Source organism: Littorina saxatilis, linkage group LG1 (assembly GCF_037325665.1).
Source record: "Littorina saxatilis isolate snail1 linkage group LG1, US_GU_Lsax_2.0, whole genome shotgun sequence".
Lineage (NCBI taxonomy): Eukaryota > Metazoa > Mollusca > Gastropoda > Littorinimorpha > Littorinidae > Littorina > Littorina saxatilis.
The window spans coordinates 73,802,234-73,823,305 of NC_090245.1; the positions used below are offsets into that span (position 1 = coordinate 73,802,234).

The 21,072-nt window shown below is 43.9% G+C and overlaps 1 protein-coding gene across 1 annotated transcript; it reads right to left on the reverse strand.

The window, feature by feature from the left end:
- Positions 1-1,965: 1,965 nt before the first annotated feature.
- On the reverse strand, positions 1,966-4,361 carry LOC138958388 (serine/threonine-protein phosphatase 6 regulatory ankyrin repeat subunit A-like). The gene has a single exon (XM_070329527.1). It carries the CDS (start codon positions 4,344-4,346, stop codon positions 2,700-2,702), a length of 1,647 nt encoding a protein of 548 aa, XP_070185628.1. The 5' UTR covers positions 4,347-4,361; the 3' UTR covers positions 1,966-2,699.
- Positions 4,362-21,072: the final 16,711 nt, after the last annotated feature.

Sequence of the window (21,072 nt, forward strand, 5' to 3'; positions counted from 1 at the left end):
GACGGCTGACAAGGCACAAGACGGCTGACAAGGCACAAGACGGCTGACAAGGCACAAGACGGCTGACAAGGCACAAGACGGCTGACAAGGCACAAGACGGCTGACAAGGCACAAGACGGCTGACAAGGCACAAGACGACTGACAAGGCACAAGACGACTGACAAGGCACAAGACGGCTGACAAGGCACAAGACGGCTGACAAGGCACAAGACGGCTGACAAGGCACAAGACGGCTGACAAGGCACAAGACGGCTGACAAGGCACAAGACGGCTGACAAGGCACAAGACGGCTGGCAAGGCACAAGACGGCTGTGACAAGGCACAAGACGGCTGACAAGGCACAAGACGGCTGTGACAAGGCACAAGACGGCTGTGACATGGCACAAGACGGCTGACAAGGCACAAGACGGCTGACAAGGCACAAGACGGCTGACAAGGCACAAGACGGCTGACAAGGCACAAGACGGCTGACAAGGCACAAGACGGCTGACAAGGCACAAGACGGCTGACAAGGCAGAAGACGGCTGACAAGGCACAAGACGGCTGACAAGGCACAAGACGGCTGTGACAAGGCACAAGACGGCTGACAAGGCCCAAGACGTCTGACAAGGCACAAGACGGCTGACAAGGCACAAGACGGCTGACAAGGCACAAGACGGCTGACAAGGCACAAGACGGCTGACAAGGCACAAGACGGCTGACAAGGCACAAGACGGCTGACAAGGCACAAGACGGCTGACAAGGCACAAGACGGCTGACAAGGCACAAGACGGCTGACAAGGCACAAGACGGCTGACAAGGCACAAGACGGCTGACAAGGCACAAGACGGCTGACAAGGTCGTAAGGTAACAAGAAGAAGAAAGCAAACGGACCAAGCAGAATTAAGAAAGAATAAAAACGACATGAATCATTCGAAAAGAACAGAAACAATACCGAATCGTATCCAAAAAGCAAGAATTAAGCGTGTGTAACGTGGTACTTACTATCTTGAGGGAGCTGGAGACTTTCTGTCTTTGTCAAGCTGATCTGGCTTTTTTTTTATTTGAACCTCAACAACTCATGGCAATTCATATCATGTCCAGTCAATGTCTTCTCGAAGAGAACCAAGTGAGCGGATGATTGAGGGAATTTTTTTTTAAGACAGCGCACATCCCTATTATGTTTTGTGTTCTTTTGCACAGATGTGTGAATAGAAATAAGAATACGTATAAGAATACACTTTATTGTTATCAAACGTAAGTGTTTATTAGACAGATTGAAAATCATTGTTTCTTCTTTTTTTAGAAAACAATTCTACACAAATACCCTGACTTTTGTTTGTAGTGCGCCTCCTTGCAAAATGTTGGATGGGTATGTTATACAGGTGTGTGCATGTGCGTACGCACGCACGCTTGCGCGCGTGTGTGTATGTGTATGTGTGTGTGTGTGTTTGCTTGCGTACGTGCAAGTATGCGTGTGCGTGTGTGTGTCAGTGTGTGTGTGTGTGGGTGTGGGTGTGTGTGCGCGCTTGTGTGTATGTGTCAGTGTGTGTGTGTGTCACTGTGTATGTCACTGTGTATGAGTTCTAATAACAGTTTTATGTTGTTTTATTTTGAACATTGAAAAGCTTAAAATCACACAAACGCAGATTATGATTAAACACACCGTTACTGGACTGAACAAGCTAGGGTTCAAGGAAACTTTTGTGAACGGTCTCCGAAAAAGTACAAACACATGGACTTGAACACCAAACCTTTGAATGCAAATCAAGCCTCTTGTACCAGCCCGGCGAACACAAGAAAGAGAACGTTACAAAATACTTGATAAACAGAAATAGCTGTATAAAATATGGAACTGCTTTTTTTCATATATCAGGCACATCTGACCATAAAGCAGACGCCTGTAAAAAGAAAACCGAGCAAAATTCTACCATTAATAAATCTTCTTAAGACAAAGAGAGAATCGGTAGCATTGAACACCTAGGCTTACAATACATTTTCAAAAAGTACAAACAAAAAACAAAACAAACAACAACAACAACAACAACAACAACAACAACAACAAAAACAACAACAACAACAACACAAACAAAAAAATTTCAGATGCACTGACTGACAGCAAAAACTGACTATTTACCTAATGCACATTCGTTTTCTCTCTCATAGAAAATAGAGTCTTATCGTCATTGTCAAAACACTTTCCATTAACCCAACAATGCATTCGTAGCCGAAACTCAAGAAAAAGATAACATGTAACGTTAGGCACTCGACCAAAATGATCCACATCAAAGTGTATAAGTTTTAGAGTCACGGACAAGTTTATGAGTAGAAATAAGCTCAAATTCTGCTGTCAAATGTACACACATGTGTCCTGGCCTTCACATGCAATAAGAGCATCCTTTCACAGGGACACATACTTTCACAGGTCCGTCTCTTGGCTGTATTCTGTGCAGAGCGGTACATTTGTTGTCGTTGCTGAATTGCTTTAGATATCACTTACGAACTTAATTTTGAGAAAGCAGCTAGACCTGTTTAGGTATTTGCATGTGTCCAGTCCGTTCGGAACGACCAGCTTGGAATGAATGTGGTGATGTCTATTCTAGATTACCGCTTTGGCCTCGCTATGAAAGTTTATTGACCACCCATTCCAGTCCTTTCTGAACGACCAGCTTGGAATGAATGTCTGTTTTCCAGTGCCACTTTGACTTCGCTATGTAAAGTTATTGAAAAACCATAAGCCATTCCAGTCCTGGCAAACCGAGCAGCTTTTGATGAATGTGAGGATGTCCGTTCTCCAGCGCCACACTCAAAGGCGACTTTCCGCGGTTGTTCTTGGCACTGACGCTGGCTCCTTTGTCGACCAGCATAATGACCAAGTCACCCATTCCCTTACAGCAAGCGTAGTGTAGAGGCGTCATTCCACCCTTGTCTGCAGTTTTCACGTTGGCCCCGCGTTCTATCAGAAACTTGGCAATCGTGAAGTCGCCTTTTTTGCAGGCAAGGTTGAGAGGGGTGTGCCCAGCATTGTTCTTGCGATCTATTTGTACGCCTTTTTTGAGCAAGGTCTTGACGACATCCTGCTTGTTGTTGAACACTGCAAGGTGCAGAGGCGTACTGCCGTGACTCTCCTGAGCGTTCCTGTCAGCGCCTAGGTCCAGCAAAAGGTCGATGATGTCGTGGTGGCCCTCGGAGCTGGCTGTGTGAAGCGGTGTTCTTTTGGTCAGATCGGTTGGGTTTAAGTTGACCTTGGCATTCTGCAGCAATAAAACGATGTAAACACGGCGTCTGAAGCAAGCATGATTCATTGCTGTGCGCCCGTCATTATCCTTAGCTTCCTTGTTGACTCCAGCATCTAGCAAACACCGGCCGAAGTCTTCATGTCCTCTTGTACTGGCAAGAATAAGTGGAGTAGCACCTTTGCTGTCTCGGACTTCTAGGTTGGCTTTGCATTCAATGAGAGCCAAGGGAGCAGTTGTGAGTTTGGGACCCAGGTCAGAGACAAGATGAAGAGCAGCCCGCTTCCCTTCGTTCAAGGCGTCGGCATTAGCTCCACGTTTCATGAGAGTAGTAACCACCTCTCCTCTGTCATTGTAGCAAGCACCGTGCAAGGGGCTCCATCCTCTGTTGCTCTGGGCCTGGATGTCTGCGCCCTTGTCCAGCAACACGTCCACAACACAAGTGTGACCTTCAAGGCTTGCCAAGTGGAGAGGCGCCCAGTCGTCAGTTTCCTTGGCATTTATGTCTGCCCCGTAAACCAGTAGTGTTGGGATGACATCAGGATGGTTGAAGTAGCTGGCATGGTGTAATGGCGTCCACCTCTGAGAGTCTCTAGAGTCCACGTCTGCTTCTTCAGCTAGCAGGAAAGCGACGGCTTCGTCGTGGCCCCTAGCAGCAGCGTGATGGAGAGAAGTCCATCCTTTCTTGTCTTTGGCTTCAATGTCTGCGTGTTCTGACAGCAGGAGTTGTATTAACTCAGTTCCGCCTCCTATGCAGACTTGGTGCAGCGGAGTCCGGCCATGGACAGTTCTGGCTTCAATGTTTGCTTCCTTTTGCAGCAAGACTTGGGCAGCTTTGGCGTGTGCTTCCTGACAAGCCAAGTGCAGGGGAGTAAAGCCACCTTTCTGTTGGGCGTTGATGTCTGCATTGTTAGCTATCAGCGTTGGGATGACATGAGCCTGGTTCGTGTATGCAGCGTGGTGCATTGGGGTCCATCCTTGGTTGTCCCTCGCTTCGATGTTAGACCCTCTTCTGATCAGACTTTGGACCACACCATCTTGGCCATTAAAGCTCGCAAAATGCAGTGCAGTCCAGCCATCGGTATCTTTTGCTTCAGTTCTGGCACCAAGGTCTAGCAGTTTCTCGATCATGGTTGTATGTCCTTCTCAGCTCGCAAGCTGTAGTGGTGTCATCGGTTGCTTATTTGTGGCATTGACGTCTACATGATGTTCTTTCAAAACATCAGCGATCTCCACGTGGTTCTTTTCTGCGATAAAATGCACAGCTGCGTGACCACTGTGACTCTGTGCGTGGACGTTCGCTCCTTTTTCCAGCAGGATCCTAACAACCTCCCGCTGACCATTACAACTGGCGTAGTGAAGGGGCGTCAAGCCATCCGTGTCCTGGGCTTCAAAATTGGCGTTCTTGTTCAGCAACAGCCAGACGACGTCAGCCTTGCCCTGGGAGCAAGCAAGGTGCAGCGGGCTCTGGTTGCTGTCTGCTCGCGCTTCAATGTCAGCCCCTCCATCAAGCAAGGCCTCGGCTGATGCTTTATGACCAAAGATAGCCGCCGTGTGAAGGGCAGTGTAGTTGTGATAGTTGGCTTGCTCCAGTTGAGACCCGGGAGAAGCAAGCAGCGTCTTGATGACTCCTGTCTGACCTCTGAAAGCGGCTTTGTGGAGTGGTAGGGATCCCCCCTCATCTGTGGCCAGAACGCTGGCTCTATTGTCCAACAGAATTAGGACCACTCCCTCGTGCCCAGCCTCGCTTGCGAAGTGTAGAGCTGTCTGCTGTGTCAGATCTCTGTCATCCACTGCCGCTCTGGACTGAAGTAAGGTTTCAACAACAGATGCGTGTCCTTCTGTGCTGGCTACGTGCAAAGGCGAGCGGCCATCAGATGTCTTGCTGTCAGTCTTGGCTCCCTTTCCCAGCAGTAGCTTAGCGACCTCCACATGACCTTTTGAGCATGCATGATGTAAAGCTGTCCACCCATCGCTGTCTCTGGACTCCAGGCTGATGCCTCTACCAATGAGGGCTTTCACCAGATCCACCAGACCGAGCCTGCTGGCAATCTGAAGCGAGTTTTGCCCGGTGTCGTCCTCAAAGAGGGTGAATATCCAACTCTTGCCTTGGGTGTCTTGCCTCAGTTTCGCAAATTCTCTGCAGCATGCAGGGAACGTGGGGCCGCTCTTGTCAAAAGCCAGGATTTCAGCCAGGTCGATTTGACTCAAGGGCTTTTTCACGGCACACATGAGCTTACGAAGCATCTCAGTTTTCTGCTCGTTACTGAGTGCAGGTAGGCCACCCATGTCCAGTACAGGTATTGTGGTCAAAAAGTCACCGTCAGCTTGCCTCATTGCTTCATCTCGAACAGACGACCTGAGAGTGATCAGGATGGTACATTTATTACCTTCTGCATAGGTTTGCATGACGCGAAAAGACTTCGACCAATTACTGTATTCTTTGACAGAAAAAGCATCTCTACCGAAAGCATCATCTATCAGAACAGCATGATTACCCGATTCATTGACAAATCGACGCCACTCTTCGTGTTTGTGAAGTACCAGCGGTGTCTTCCCCTCATCTTGCAAGATGCGCAGTACAGCTTTGGCTAGGAAGGTTTTACCACAGCCCGGTGGTCCTGAGACTAGGAGGTACCTTCTGTTCTTCACAAATTCCATTGCAAGGTCATGTGCCGCTGTGTGTACGTATAACTCCCCGTCCGCTGCTATTTCTGCTTGGCTCTTTTCTGAAATGTAGAACCATTTATGTCAACTAAGATACATGCCAATCCTCACAAAAGGGTTGACGATGCCGAAAGTACTCGTAAAAGTGACGTTAATGAAAAGAAGAAAAAGAAGAAGAAATCAGAGTCTTGATAGATACAACCTATAATGTCAAGATAAGACACAGTCCAATCTGTTCGAAGGGCTCATAACAAACGAGCTTTTTCATGTTGGTACATTTTTTTATTTGCTGTTGCTGAAATCAAATTCCTTTCCAATTTGTCAAAATTATTCAATCCTTTGGAATACAATTCAGTGACAATTTCACGCTAGGAAATAGCATGTACACTTAACTTAAAACATAAAACAACGCTCTTCCTCGTAACATTATCTGGAATAAAGGATCTGGTTACTTTGCCGACGTTGATCAACACATTTTATTTTTAATGTATACGACATTTTAGTGCAGTCACATACCTTTCACTCCGATAAAACCGCCCTCAGTGGCCCTGTGATGAATGTGTTGAATTGGTCTGATGGAGACATACTCTTTGAAGGTCGGGTTGTTGACCACTTGTCTGTTGTCCACTGATACCTTGTTCCCCATGTAGACGCCGCCTTTTTTCGCATCCATCGTGCCTGTCAACCAAGAAGTCACGAAAACTTGCCAAGGACCGCGCTGGGTATCATTATTACTCGACCAACATCCCGACAATCGCTGATTATTGAGGTACTTGGTTTTACTGATTTGGGTACACAATGTGACTAATTAGATCCTATAGCAGGGCACAGGTCATACTAGGCTGGCTCTCTTAGAACGCAACATTAACTTGCACATTGTTCCAACTACCAGATCTTTACACAGAAAACACATAGACAAACGATTTAGAAAAATGATTTCCCCCGAATTGTGTCTTAATTAATGCGTCACTGAATGTGTAATGTTTTTCTATCATTCATCTAATCATCATTATCATTCATCTGTTAGGTGCCTCCCTTAATTGTTTTTTTAATTCTGAGAAAAGAGATTTCCCTCTCAAATCAATGTTACAGAGAAAACTAGGAAGACAAAGTGTGTAGACATCTTAATTCCTTATTTTGATTAATTTTTGAAGGTAATACCCGTGCAATTTTATTGTTTTTAAAAAGTTGCTGCAAAATTATCTCCCTTGATCCCACTTGCACAAAACACATATTTCCACTATCTCATTTTTTAATGTGGGGTATTTTTTTTTAAAAGAATACAAGAAGAATGAATCCGAAAATCACTGCAAACAGTCCTACATATCCGTACAATAAAAACAATGGTGATTTAAAGGCACAGTAAGCCTCCCGTAAACCATTACAGATACTGTCAGGCTTTTACACACAGTACACACACCCTTCCATTTGAACGCTCACCGAACGGGAACATCCTAGGTGCCCTACGTAAAGAGCGAGCAATTTTCAAAGAATTAATTTTGCGGATTGTCTCCTCACACAATCGGACCGTGGTGCGTTTTGGCGCTAGACCTAACTTTTAAAATCTAAATAATAAGTTGACAGCTTGTTACACAAACATTCTTAAATCATAAAAGAATTCTTTTTTCATCAAGACAAGATCAGTACAATTCGAAGTTTTATAAGTTTGAAAAAAGAAAAGCCCGGAAGCAGGGTCACGCAAGGTCGTGGTTCTCGTAGCAGACGACGGTTTATGCCTATTGCAAGTTCCTCTGAACAGTCAAAAGCCATCGCTAGAGTTCTTGTGAACCACAGCCGTTTGTTTCGTGCATAGTGAGAGGTACATAATAACGTGCTATTGCAGATCTGCTCACAGCGAGTCGCATTTAAATTACTAACTGACGACAACATTGTGAAAAAGGGAAACTGGATCACACGGGTTCACGATGGCTCAGGGATAAGATAAACCACGCAAAAATAAATTCTTTCAAAATTGCTCGCTCTTTACGGAGGGCACCTGGGATGTTCTCAACTGCGGTGAGTGTTTAAATGAAAGGGTGTTTGTACTGTGTGTAAAAGCCTAACAGTATCTGTGATGGTTTACGGGAGGCTTACTGTGCCTTTAAGTAATCTGATAGGTGATAAATGGAACAAAAACAGATCTTGAGACTCAAAAGTCGCACTCAGGAATCGTCAAATATTTTTGCTTACAGTTACACTTAAACATACAAAATTGTCTGTATTCATTTACAGTGCATGTGACCAATGCAAATCACAATTAAGCCTGTGCATTTCATGACTGCCACAGAGGACGATGCTTTACTAATTTGTTACATCGGAAAGTTTTGCACCTAAAATAAGATCACTTCCGTTGAGTGGCACTTAAAATGATAAATACGGCTCATAATCAGTTCATGTTCAATATTAATGGTGAAAACCCTGAATGACTATAACAAGTACAACAAAATCATGTACTAACAGACAATTAAGAAAAGCCAGAAGCCTATCATAATAGAAGCAGCTAAGTACTATTACCAGCAGTCGACACGCGATGATACATATGCCCTTTGACCTTTCCTTGGGAATATCCATTACTAAAAATAGAATACGGGATTGTGGGAAAGCTGTTCAATGGCACTCATGCACTATATTCGATTTTCAATACACGACTCAAACTCTTTGGGATAAATCAAAATGAAAAAAATACAAGTATATAGAGTTAAGAAAACAAGAAAAATTTGAAAACCGTTTGGAATGAAGCAAATGAATAAAATACAAGAATTACGAGTTCAGAAAAAATAAAAATAATTTGTTGGTTTGTGCAGTGCAGTTGTTTTGTCAGTTATTCTCCTCTTTATCTGTTCTATCGTCTTTCTTCTTCTTTTTTGTGTGTGTACTTTTGTGTTTTTGTGCCTGAAGAAGACCCTTAGGTCGAAACGTCGCTGTTATTCGTTCCGTGTTCGTCATTTTAGTCATTTTAACGTGAGTACATCGCTTTTTGGTCTCTTTATTGTTTCCTCTCACGTGCAGTCGCCATTGTTTAATTACGTTCTATTAGAAGCTTAAAATCTCTCCGTTATTGCCCTCAGAGAGGTCTACAAAGTGATTGTTCATGTCTTTTTGTTGTTGTTGTAAAGTATTATTATGTTGCTTCAATCAGCTGCTGTCTTTGTTAGGATTCACAAATGTAGCCTACCTGCTGCTTGAACATAGTTTGAAAATCTGTTTCTCCAGACAAATAGGTTTTCGAAATCCGTATAGACTGCTGGTTGTATCACAGCCTCTGAAGGCGTTTTTGCCTGCAAAATAAGTTCCCACAACTTTTTTTGGTGCTTTGGTCCCTACTGAGACAAACAGCAACTTAGAATATTGACAGAAAGTTGTTTTTTCTTTTGATTAAAAAAAACCCTATCTTCCTTTTTACGAGGGAGCTTGTCCCAATCAATGGAAATACAACATCGCCTCTACGAGTAGCTTTACAAATCGCCTGGATCGTTTGTGGTGAGCCCATTTCTGCGCCCATCAAAAACAAAAGTTCCTGTGCCAAATGTATGTATGACATAGTCTGTCAGGCTTGATCATGTTGTGATCGGGTGGAGTGGAAGGGGGGAAATAGGCCAGGAAGCATAAATGAGACGCCAAGACAGAGGTTGCGATAACGTGACTTTTAATTAACGTACACCAGAAGCAAACACCAGAAAGCAAACACCAGAAAGTAGACACCAGAAAGTAGACACCAGAAAGTAGACACCAGAAAGTAGACACCAGAAAGCAGTGTAGATTCTCCTCAGTGAGCACACGTAAAGGAAACACAAAGAAACAAGCCTCGGAATTCAGTTACAACCACAAGTCGACCGATTACAACTTCGCGACAAATTTGGTCAGCACTTCGACCGTTCACGTCAACCGACACAATCGGAGCAACACACAGCTCGCAGTGTCACAAATCGCGTTCTCTCCTCTAGCCTAAATGCTCAGTCTTTTAAAGGCTGATCACTTCCGATACCCTGTGGCGATAAGCCAATAGGGAGGCTACCTAGGTGTCAGACAACGGGGGGCGTCGTCTTAAGATTGCCTGCCAAATGAAAGGGATCGTTACCGAGGCATGAAGCCGTGACGGTGTCACGCACCGGAAATATTACGCACACCGGATAAGGCTCATTAGATTACAACCAGTTACAAAGAAGGGGGGGGGGTAAGAGACTAAAACCTCCAAGCCACCTGGCATTTTCTATGATGTACCCTGTCAAAAGAAATGACACCCACTTGACGAACGCCGAGTCCAACGATTACCCAGACAGGCTGGCGGCACATTACATAACGACCACCTAAATCTGAGATAAGAGGTTAGAAAGGAATCCGGTCAAGAGTCTACCCTACGATAGTAAACACACAATAATCCTAGCGGGAGACACAACTTGGGTCAGGGGAAGATAATAGACAGGGGAGGCAACTGGGTCGGGCAGGAGATAATTACACAAAAAGACTGGATACGCCACTTAGCTACATCCCCCCCAGCTCTATACCAACTGCGTCCTCGCAGGTACAGCGCCTCGGGAATAGCTGAAAATGACATCTATAAATCAAACACAAGTTCACCCAAGTGAAACAACAAATAAAATCAGAAACGGTAACGGATGACACTCACAGTCACCCAACCCATTCATACAAGACACAATACAACAGGCAATCAATAATGATACTTTACACAGTCTCTTAGCTGAGCACAATAGCTAACAAGCAAGCAAGGCATGGTTACGCCACATGTGTGACTAAAGAGTTTTCATGATTTTAGCGGTTTAGCTGGGACTTAGAGTAAAGGGGCAGGACAAATTGAGCACAGAATCCCACAATGTTATCGGGTCAGCATCGTGAAGCTCTACGGGGGCTGGGGCTGTCGCAAGCCGATGCTCTTTCTCTGTGAGCTGCTGTTGCAACAACGCTTCCAGGTCTTTGCGAATGTGTCCTGCTGCTTTCCGCTCAATTGACACCTCTTCACACTTGAAAACTAACCGCTCTCTAAGTTGGCGTATTTCTAAGTCCTTCTGGAAGCGTTCATCCTGTAACTGTTGTTTGGCCTCCAGTTCCTTCTTCAGTCGGGTCTCTAATCTGTCAATGGAGGCCTCGTGCTTCGACGTCAGCTGTTCCTGAGCAGTCACAACCTCCTCTGTCTGACTGCTCTGCTCGCGGGGCGGTTGCTTGATGGATGTTGACTGCTGGTCCACACGTAGCTCACTGGGCTGTCTCCATGACAGCGGTTGTTCACCTCCATGCCGCTTGGTAGGGCACCTGCTCTGTAGATGCCCGTGGCGGTTGCAAAGCCAACAACGTGGCTTCGCGGATGGTTGCTGTTGACGAGAGGCAGCCGGCGGGCGTTGGTGCAAGGCAGCTCGAAGCTCTGCTGACTTGATGGCGAGTTCGCTGACTTGTAATTGCAGGCTGCGTACCTCAGTGCTGCTCTCTGTTGCTTGTTGTTGTTGCTTCGTCACCACCTCGAAATCTTCCCTCATCCACCTGAGAGCTTCTGCACGGACTGCCGCAAAAGTGACAGCCTCACGCCCTCTCGCAAAGCGCATGAGGTCCCGTCTCTGAGGATGCAAAAACAGTCCATCGATGAAATGATCCCGGAGAGCATCATCTGTTAATGTATCGGGAACAACAGAATTAATCTTGACATGCAGAGACCGCAAACTGTGGGCGTATGAAAGAAGGCCCTCCTCTTGTCCCTGGTAGCGCGTGAAGAATGACGAAAGCAGTGAAGAACTGCTGGCGTGGTCACCAAACGTGTCCTGCAGAATGGTCAGGACTAGGTCAGCCGTAGCGGTCGCCTGAGGGGGGTACAGGTTAACCTCCTTCCTGGCAGCCCAAGTGAGTGACTGGATCAGCCACTCTGCTCCCTCCCCTCCAAGTGCCGCCATGTTGAAGTGGGAAATGACGCGACGTGCCTCGGTGCTGAAATCGTCGAGCTGACAGCCATCGTCACCACCAGTGAAGACAGGAAGCCTGGGAGGGGGAAATACCTGCCAATGGGGTCGTGGAGCCACGTCGACCGCCATCTTGGATGTGAGGAGTCCCTCCTACCCTGCTACCCCTGCTTTCTGATGTTAAACTACGGCGTCTCTACTTCCTGAATCCTGCTCGCAGCGCCAGATGTGATCGGGTGGAGTGGAAGGGGGGAGATAGGGCCAGGAAGCATAAATGAGACGCCAAGACAGAGGTTGCGATAACGTGACTTTTACTTAACGTACACCAGAAAGCAAACACCAGAAAGTAGACACCAGAAAGTAGACACCAGAAAGTAGACACCAGAAAGTAGACACCAGAAAGTAGACACCAGAAAGCAGTGTAGATTCTCCTCAGTGAGCACACGTAAAGGAAACACAAAGAAACAAGCCTCGGAATTCAGTTACAACCACAAGTCGACCGATTACAACTTCGCGACAAATTTGGTCAGCACTTCGACCGTTCACGTCAACCGACACAAATCGGAGCAACACACAGCTCGCAGTGTCACAAATCGCGTTCTCTCCTCTAGCCTAAATGCTCAGTCTTTTAAAGGCTGATCACTTCCGATACCCTGTGGCGATAAGCCAATAGGGAGGCTACCTAGGTGTCAGACAACGGGGGGCGTTCTACTTAAGATTGCCTGCCAAATGAAAGGGATCGTTAAAAAGGCTGAAATCGTGTCGGTGTCACGCACCGGAAATATTACGCACACCGGATAAGGCTCATTAGATTACAACCAGTTACAAAGAAGGGGGGGGGGGGGGGTAAGAGACTAAAACCTCCAAGCCACCTGGCATCTTCTATGATGTACCCTGTCAAAAGAAATGACACCCATTTGACAACACGCCGAGTCCAACGATTACCCAGACAGGCTGGCGGCACATTACATAACGACCACCTAAATCTGAGATAAGAGGTTAGAAAGGAATCCGGTCAAGAGTCTACCCTACGATAGTAAACACACAATAATCCTAGCGGGAGACACAACTTGGGTCAGGGGAAGATAATAGACAGGGGAGGCAACTGGGTCGGGCAGGAGATAATTACACAAAAAGACTGGATACGCCACTTGGCTACAATGTTGTTGTAACATTCGATGCGGAGATCTGTGGCGATCAGTAAAGCTAATCGTGGCGGAAAAGAATTAAAGAGAGGAATAAGTTTATGCAATGGCAATGTGGTTTACTCAGCAAGCTTGGGTCTCTGTGATAGTTACATTCCTAAAAAAAATAGCAGAATCAAAAGTGCCTATCTTTTCTCTTTTTGAAACATAACTTGAACATATTGTTGCAAAAGTAGAGGCCCATATATTACGGTAAACTACCTACTTCAAGTGACTGAACAGGTCAACTGATTTAAGAGTGCGAAATGTGAAAAGAGGTTATTACTTGAATGAATTGGTCAAACTTCTTCTCTCTTGTTAGCTTGTTTGTTCCATCCAGCTTTTACATTCAGACTTAAAAGGTTATCAAAACAGGCAAGGAAAGGTGTGTCACTCAAATAAAAATATGAGTAGTCAACACCATACCAATTTTGTGGGAAGTAAGGTCAGATCAGTGGACACCTCCCTACTAACTCAAGCTGTTTCAGAAAATTATGTGATGAAACACAGCCACTTTGTGGAGTGTGGCGGAAATCATTATTCTCAATTGCACACGATCATAATACAACCGGGCTGAAGAGCAAAGTCAGCTGTGCTAAAGCTGTATTGCTTTTATCGTTCTTTTGAGTACTTATTATTCAGAATACCTTTGAACAAACTCATGTTATTTCCAATATGTGATAACACACAGCCACAGTTTGTTGAGTTTGACATAAGTCAATGTTCTAACTCACAAAGGATAATATTCCCACGAGGGCATACACTCGGTTCTCGTATATGTTTCTGTCTTTTGAGGATGGCTTGAATATCTTTAGCTGTATTGGTTTACTTTTTATATTTAGTCAAGTTTTGACTAAATATTTTAACGTAGAGGGGGGAATCGAGACGAGGGTCGTGGTGTATGTGTGTGTGTGTGTGTGTGTGTGTGTGTGTGTGTGTGTGTGTCTGTCTGTGTGTGTGTGTAGAGCGATTCAGACTAAACTACTGGACCGATCTTTATGAAATTTGACATGAGAGTTCCTGGGTATGAAATCCCCGACCATTTTTTTCATTTTTTTGATAAATGTCTTTGATGACGTCATATCCGGCTTTTCGTGAAAGTTGAGGCGGCACTGTCACGCCCTCATTTTTCAACCAAATTGGTTGAAATTTTGGTCAAGTAATCTTCGACGAAGCCCGGGGTTCGGTATTGCATTTCAGCGTGGTGGCTTAAAAAATAATTAATGACTTTGGTCATTAAAAATCGGAAAATTTAAAAAAAAATAAAAATTTATAAAACGATCCAAATTTACGTTTATTTTATTCTCCATCATTTGCTGATTCCAAAAACATATAAATATGTTATATTCGAATTAAAAACAAGCTCTGAAAATTAAATATATAAAAATTATTATCAAAATTAAATTGTCCAAATCAATTTAAAAACACTTTCATCTTATTCCTTGTCGGTTCCTGATTCCAAAAACATATAGATATGATATGTTTGGATTAAAAACACGCTCAGAAAGTTAAACAAAGAGAGGTACAGAAAAGCGTGCTATCCTTCTTAGCGCAACTACTACCCCGCTCTTCTTGTCAATTTCACTGCCTTTGCCATGAGCGGTGGCCTGACGATGCTACGAGTAAAATGGCATTGCGTTCAGTTTCATTCTGTGAGTTCGACAGCTACTTGACTAAATATTGTATTTTCGCCTTACGCGACTTGTTCTTCTTATGCGTTAGCGAGTCTCGAACCCAGCTGCCGGTCAAGCTCAAAGAAAAGGAGTTCCATCTAAGTCAAATATGATTCTGGGTCAAATTTAATAATTGAGAGAGAATTCATCCGCGTATTACAGTTTGTAAATCACCTTTTAGGACAGCATTCCTAGATTAAGCGTTTACACCGAAAGGGCTTTCGTCTTGCAGGTGCTTTATAACGGTGCTTGTTTTTCGGGAAGACATGCGCTTGATATTCTATTGCGCTGGAGACGTGTTATGTGATAGCCCTTCCCCATATTTTGTGTTTGTCTTCTTTATAATCGATCTAGCCAAGTAAAATCATAATTCGATCCCTTCTGCCCGGAAATGCATTTTTTCGGCACACGGTTTTTGACTTTGAACAGATCGACATCGGTTTGGGTTGTAAATCACACACACACACACACACGCACACAAACACACACACACACACACACACACACACATACACACACACACACACACACACGCACACACACTGTTCTTGTTATGTTAATGGGTGATTTTGTCAAATAACACACACACACACACACGCACACACACTGACACACACACACACACACACACACACACACACACACACACACACACACACACACACGCACACTGTTCTTGTTATGTTAATGGGTGATTTTGTCAAATTCCAAATACATGATGCAAACGTTCAAAATTTATTATGAGAGAGTCGATCCGTATGCCGCCTCTGTGTGTGTGTGTGTGTGTGTGTGTGTGTGTGTGTGTGTGTGTGTGTGTGTGTGCGCGCTTGCCAGTGTGTTAGTGTGCGCGCATGTGTGATTTATGTTATACAGTCGAACCTGCCACTTAATTTCGGTCCGAAGTAGCGGTTTCATGGAAAACCATTCGACGTCTTCTCTAAGTCGAATAACAAACCCACTTCACATTACAGTGCCGCTCAACCTTTTTAGCGTTGCTCCAAATTCTCTCAGACCTCGGTTGGAAAGTTTTGTAGCGCATTCCCGAGAATCTGCACAATGCAAGATAATGAAGTGCTACAGACGTCTGCATATTACAATTTTACAAGGCAGGATTTCTCTTCAATGACCGTGCATGTAAAACAATATACGTTATTTGCGTGTTTGACCAAAATATGACATTTTACACAGATCGAGACAGTCATTGTTCTCCGAGACCGCGCTAGCGGTCGAGGTGAACAATGACTGTCGAGATCTGTGTAAAATGTCATATTTTGGTCAAACACGCAAATAACATTTATGTATCGATCGAATTCCTTTCAGGTAGTCTACTGACTTTGTTGTTGTTTTGACGATTGAACGAGCACACACACATGCAATCAAACACACACACACACACACACACACACACACACCAAAAACACCTGTTTACACCAAACACATACACTTCAATGCGCCACCAAAATAGTGCAACTTCAAAAGTTTATTTAACTCCTTCAATTAACATTAGAATATTTGATTATCGCAACATTTTGTTCAAAACATAATCAAAGGAACGGAAAATTCATGAACATAAAAAACCATCAATTAAATTGCTACATCTCTTTGCACGCCAGTGTCAGTAACTGTTGTACACACTTGTCGTCACCCTGTCTCGCGATCAAGACTGGACGAGTTCATTGAGCTAGCTTGTGGGGTTAACAGCAGAGACAATCAACACATTTGGTCTTATTTTGTTATTGTGATGTTCAAGTTGTTTATGGTACAGTTGTGGAAAGTAGGCAGAACTTGCATTGTCGTGGATGGTGGCATGTCAGGTTCATTTTCTGGACTCAGGAAACAATTCATATCTTCAAAGGACATGTCAAAACTACTTGCCCCGGGCATATCGACTCGGCCGGTGGCTGTGTGTGCGACAGAGCTGTGTGAGAGGTTTGAATTTGGTCGCGGCAAAACTTGGAGTTGTGTGTTGCCTGCAATGTGCTGATGGAGGGTGTCCCCCATGTCCATCTTTTGTTGAGCTGATGTGTGTTGGTAGATGGCAAGGGATGACAGTGATTTGTGACCTGTTACCGACTGGATGGCAGCAGGAGCGTGGCTAGCTCGGTGGAGGACAGTAGCACTTGTTGCACGAATCGAATGATTCGTGTATATTTGCGAAAGACCGCACTGCTTGCTCAGCTTGGGCAAGAACTGTTGAAGACCGTGCTTTCCAACCGGTTTACATGTGTACCACGTTGTGTCTTCATCGTGAAAGGAATCACGCGGATAACACCAAAGCCTTTCGCTTTCTGGATGCAGTTTCTCGATGTACTTGAGAAAAGTAGACACTGGACAGTCGTGTGTTCCTGTTGCTGGCATGAATCCAGTGTATCCTTCGCTGTCATCCCGGTGGTTCTTGGTGAGTTCGTCTTTTTTGTACAGGTATTGCCTGCCGGTGTTTGCGTCCAATTTGACTTCGAATGTGTCCTTTGTCATTGTGTGCATATTTTCGGCACCCCGCCTGCAAAAGTAATATCTTATGTCAAACTGTACCTTATTGTACAGCCCGTTTGGTGTTGCCTGACTGAGGTAGATACTGTTGTACAGCTTGTTGCGGTCAATGTCGGACATAGGAGGGTGGTGGTTGATGGCAGCTTTTCCCTGTGCTTTGATCTCCCTCATGGCGACTTTGAACATCTCATTAGAAGAGGCAAAGCTAGGGTCTGTGAGGATGTCGAAGTCCTTGTTCTGTGGAGAACTTTTCAGGTGACGGTTGATGCCGTACCGAACTGCGTCCAGACTTGTTTTTTTGTATATCTCGCCTGTTTTTGTTCTCGCTTCAATGTAGAACGACGACAGAGCGGCATCCAATTCCTTTTTTATATTTAGTCAAGTTTTGACTAAATATTTTAACATCGAGGGGGAATCGAAACGAGGGTCGTGGTGTATGTGCGTGTGTGCGTGTGTGCGTGTGTGTGTGTGTGTGTGTGTGTGTGTGTGTGTGTAGAGCGATTCAGACTAAACTACTGGACCGATCTTTATGAAATTTGACATGAGAGTTCCTGGGTATGAAATCCCCGAACGTTTTTTTCATTTTTTTGATAAATGTCTTTGATGACGTCATATCCGGCTTTTCGTGAAAGTTGAGGCGGCACTGTCACGCCCTCATTTTTCAACCAAATTGGTTCAAATTTTGGTCAAGTAATCTTCGACGAAGCCCGGGGTTCGGTATTGCATTTCAGCGTGGTGGCTTAAAAATTAATTAATGACTTTGGTCATTAAAAATCTGAAAATTGTAAAAAAAAATAAAAATTTATAAAACGATCCAAATTTACGTTTATCTTATTCTCCATCATTTGCTGATTCCAAAAACATATAAATATGTTATATTCGGATTAAAAACAAGCTCTGAAAATTAAATATATAAAAATTATTATCAAAATTAAATTGTCCAAATCAATTTAAAAACACTTTCATCTTATTCCTTGTCGGTTCCTGATTCCAAAAACATATAGATATGATATGTTTGGATTAAAAACACGCTCAGAAAGTTAAAACAAAGAGAGGTACAGAAAAGCGTGCTATCCTTCTTAGCGCAACTACTACCCCGCTCTTTTTGTCAATTTCACTGCCTTTGCCATGAGCGGTGGCCTGACGATGCTACGAGTAAAATGGCATTGCGTTCAGTTTCATTCTGTGAGTTCGACAGCTACTTGACTAAATATTGTATTTTCGCCTTACGCGACTTGTTTCATACTGTTCAAAACTGACCGGCTTTCCTTTTTCAGCAAGATAATCCCGAAACACTTTGGCAGCTGATGTTGTAGCCTTTTGCGTTGTGGTCGGAGTTAAAAGTCGTCTTTTGTTTTCAATTTCTTCCCGAGATAGATCTGCAAATCGCTTCATTTTTACAGTTTGGCAGACGTGTGTTTTGATCTGTGGGTTAATCCGCGTGTCCCAAATATGAAGTAAGTAGTTCCTTTGAAGTTTCGGTCAACCTGAAAAGCCAAATTATAAAGTTTTGTCGGCCTCTGACGTCACATGACTCAAAGAAGGGAAATCCAATCTCCAATCGATACATTGTATTTCCCGCAGAGCTAATATAGCTCCAATAGGAAACATTCCAATTGCAGTTTTCCGTCCTTAATGGTGCTGGCCCGGGTCTTGGTATCTTAGAATAGCGTGTCATGCGGATGCAGCAGTTATCATGGTTACTTATCAATCGGAACTTCAACAGACATATCCGGGCGTCAGATTCACACACTGACAATCCTGCCATCGATTGCACACATTGACTTTTGTCAAGATGAAATCGTCAGTTTTAAAGTATGTGATACAACTAGTCCCTAGCTACTACTGTACACACATGAAACGAAAAAAAAAGAAAAAGAATAACACACACACACACACACACACACACACACACACACACACACACACACAAACACACACACTCACTCGATCACACACACACACACACACACACACACACACACACACACACACACACACACACACACACACACACACACACACACACACACACACTTGATTGCAAACAAACAGACAAACAAAATGTCATCAACAATAATGTCAGTGGAACACAATCAGGTACGGAAAAGAAAAACAAAAATGGTGTTGGTTAAAGGCACACTCAGCTTCCCGTACACCATCACAGAAACTGTCAGGCGTTTACACACAGTACAAACACCCTTTCGTTTAAACATTTACCGCTTGAGAACATCCTAGGTGCCCCCCGTAAAGAGCCAGCAATTGTCAACAAATTTATTTTTACGTAATTTAAAGAATAAATTGACAGCTTGTTACACAAATATTCTTAAATCATAAAAGAATTCTTTTTTTCATCAAGACAAGATCAGTACAACTCGAAGTTTTGAAAGTTTAAAAAAAGATAGCCCGGAAGCGTGTCCCGCAAATTGCAAAACGTGTTTCTCGTAGCAGACGAATGTTCTGCATGTCGCCAGTTTCTTTGAACGGTCAACCGCCACCGCTCAGTTCGTGTGAATCGCATCCGTTTGTTGCGTTTTAGATTCAGAGGTACACAACAACGTGCTATTGCAGATACTGCAAGTAGCATTCAAATCACTAACGGACTACTAAATTGTGAAAAACAAGGAAAGTGGATCACACGGGTTCACGATGGCTCAGGGGTTAGATAAACCACGAAAACAGGTGTGTGGTTTACGCGAGCCAAATAGCCATTCAAACGAACTGTGTCATTTAATGTTATTAAATACTATTGCGAGTGTGTTCGATAAGGTTAGAACTGCTTTTTTCATGAGAAGATTTGAATCGTTCTGTAAACCATTTGGGACGGACTGGGGCTTTAATGGAAGCATAATATATACACTCTTGCATTCACGCATCCTCACACAAACTCCCACACAATGTACACCGACTTAGTCGTTAGAGAGGTGCTTTCAGAGCTGGCCTTTAAAAGAAGATAATGACACAATGCGGGGGCTTGGCAAGAAAATGTTATTTCTAGTGCTCGAATAATATGACGGATATGATTTGAAGAGTTGTATAAGATAGGTTAGGGCTTCCTGATTTTATATAAAAGCTGCTTCTATAAGCTTAACATCCCAATACTTTTCAACTTTTCCTTTGTAGAAAGAGATGGACCGGGCAGAACTAGTTTAGCAGCTCTACGCTGGAGCGAGTTCAGCCTCTTCAAGTGAACCTTACTACACCCGTCGCAGACAATGGAAGCATAATCAATATTTTTTGTATGTGGGCATTGTAAAAGAGGTTTCTTGTGTCCAGATTAATAATGCATTGTAATTTTAATCAAAGAAACAGTTTTTTTTTACCAATTTTCTTGCAGATTTCATTGATGTGAGTCTGCCATCTGAGATGATTATCAACAACTTGTCCCAATAAACGGTGCTCAGCTACTTGCTCAATGAAGTGCGCATTTATGAAAAGACTCAGAGTCATTTCTGAAAGTTGATGTTTTTGGCGAGTGCTGATTATCATAGACTTTGTTTTAACTGGATTAATGAGCATACGATTTGCAGAACACCACTCAGAAACATCGTTTAGGCTCTGTTTCAGTTTGTCTTGAATTTGTGCTGGGCTTTTCCCTGTTGCGTGTAAGGTCGTATCATCTGCTAGTATATGACACTCCACAGAGTCAGACTGTAGGTACAAAGGCAAGAGAGAGAGAGAGAAAGAGAGAGAGAGAGAGAGAGAGAGAGAGAGAGAGAGAGAGACAGACAGACAGACAGACAGACACAGGGAGACACAGAGAGAGTTAGAGGGACAGACATAACAAAGAGAGAGAGACAGACAGACAGAGAGAGTGTGTATGTCGCACTGCCATATTATCATAACACCAATCACAATTGTCCTGTTTTCGTTGTAAGAAAAGTTTATTTACAGCAATTTTGCATTTCAAAAACTTCATTCACTCTCATATCTCCGAAAA

Coding starts and splice junctions, on each gene's coding strand:
- LOC138958388 (XM_070329527.1), bottom strand. CDS start 4,346: ATGATCGAGAAACTGCTAGACCTTGGTGCCAGAACTGAAGCAAAAGAT.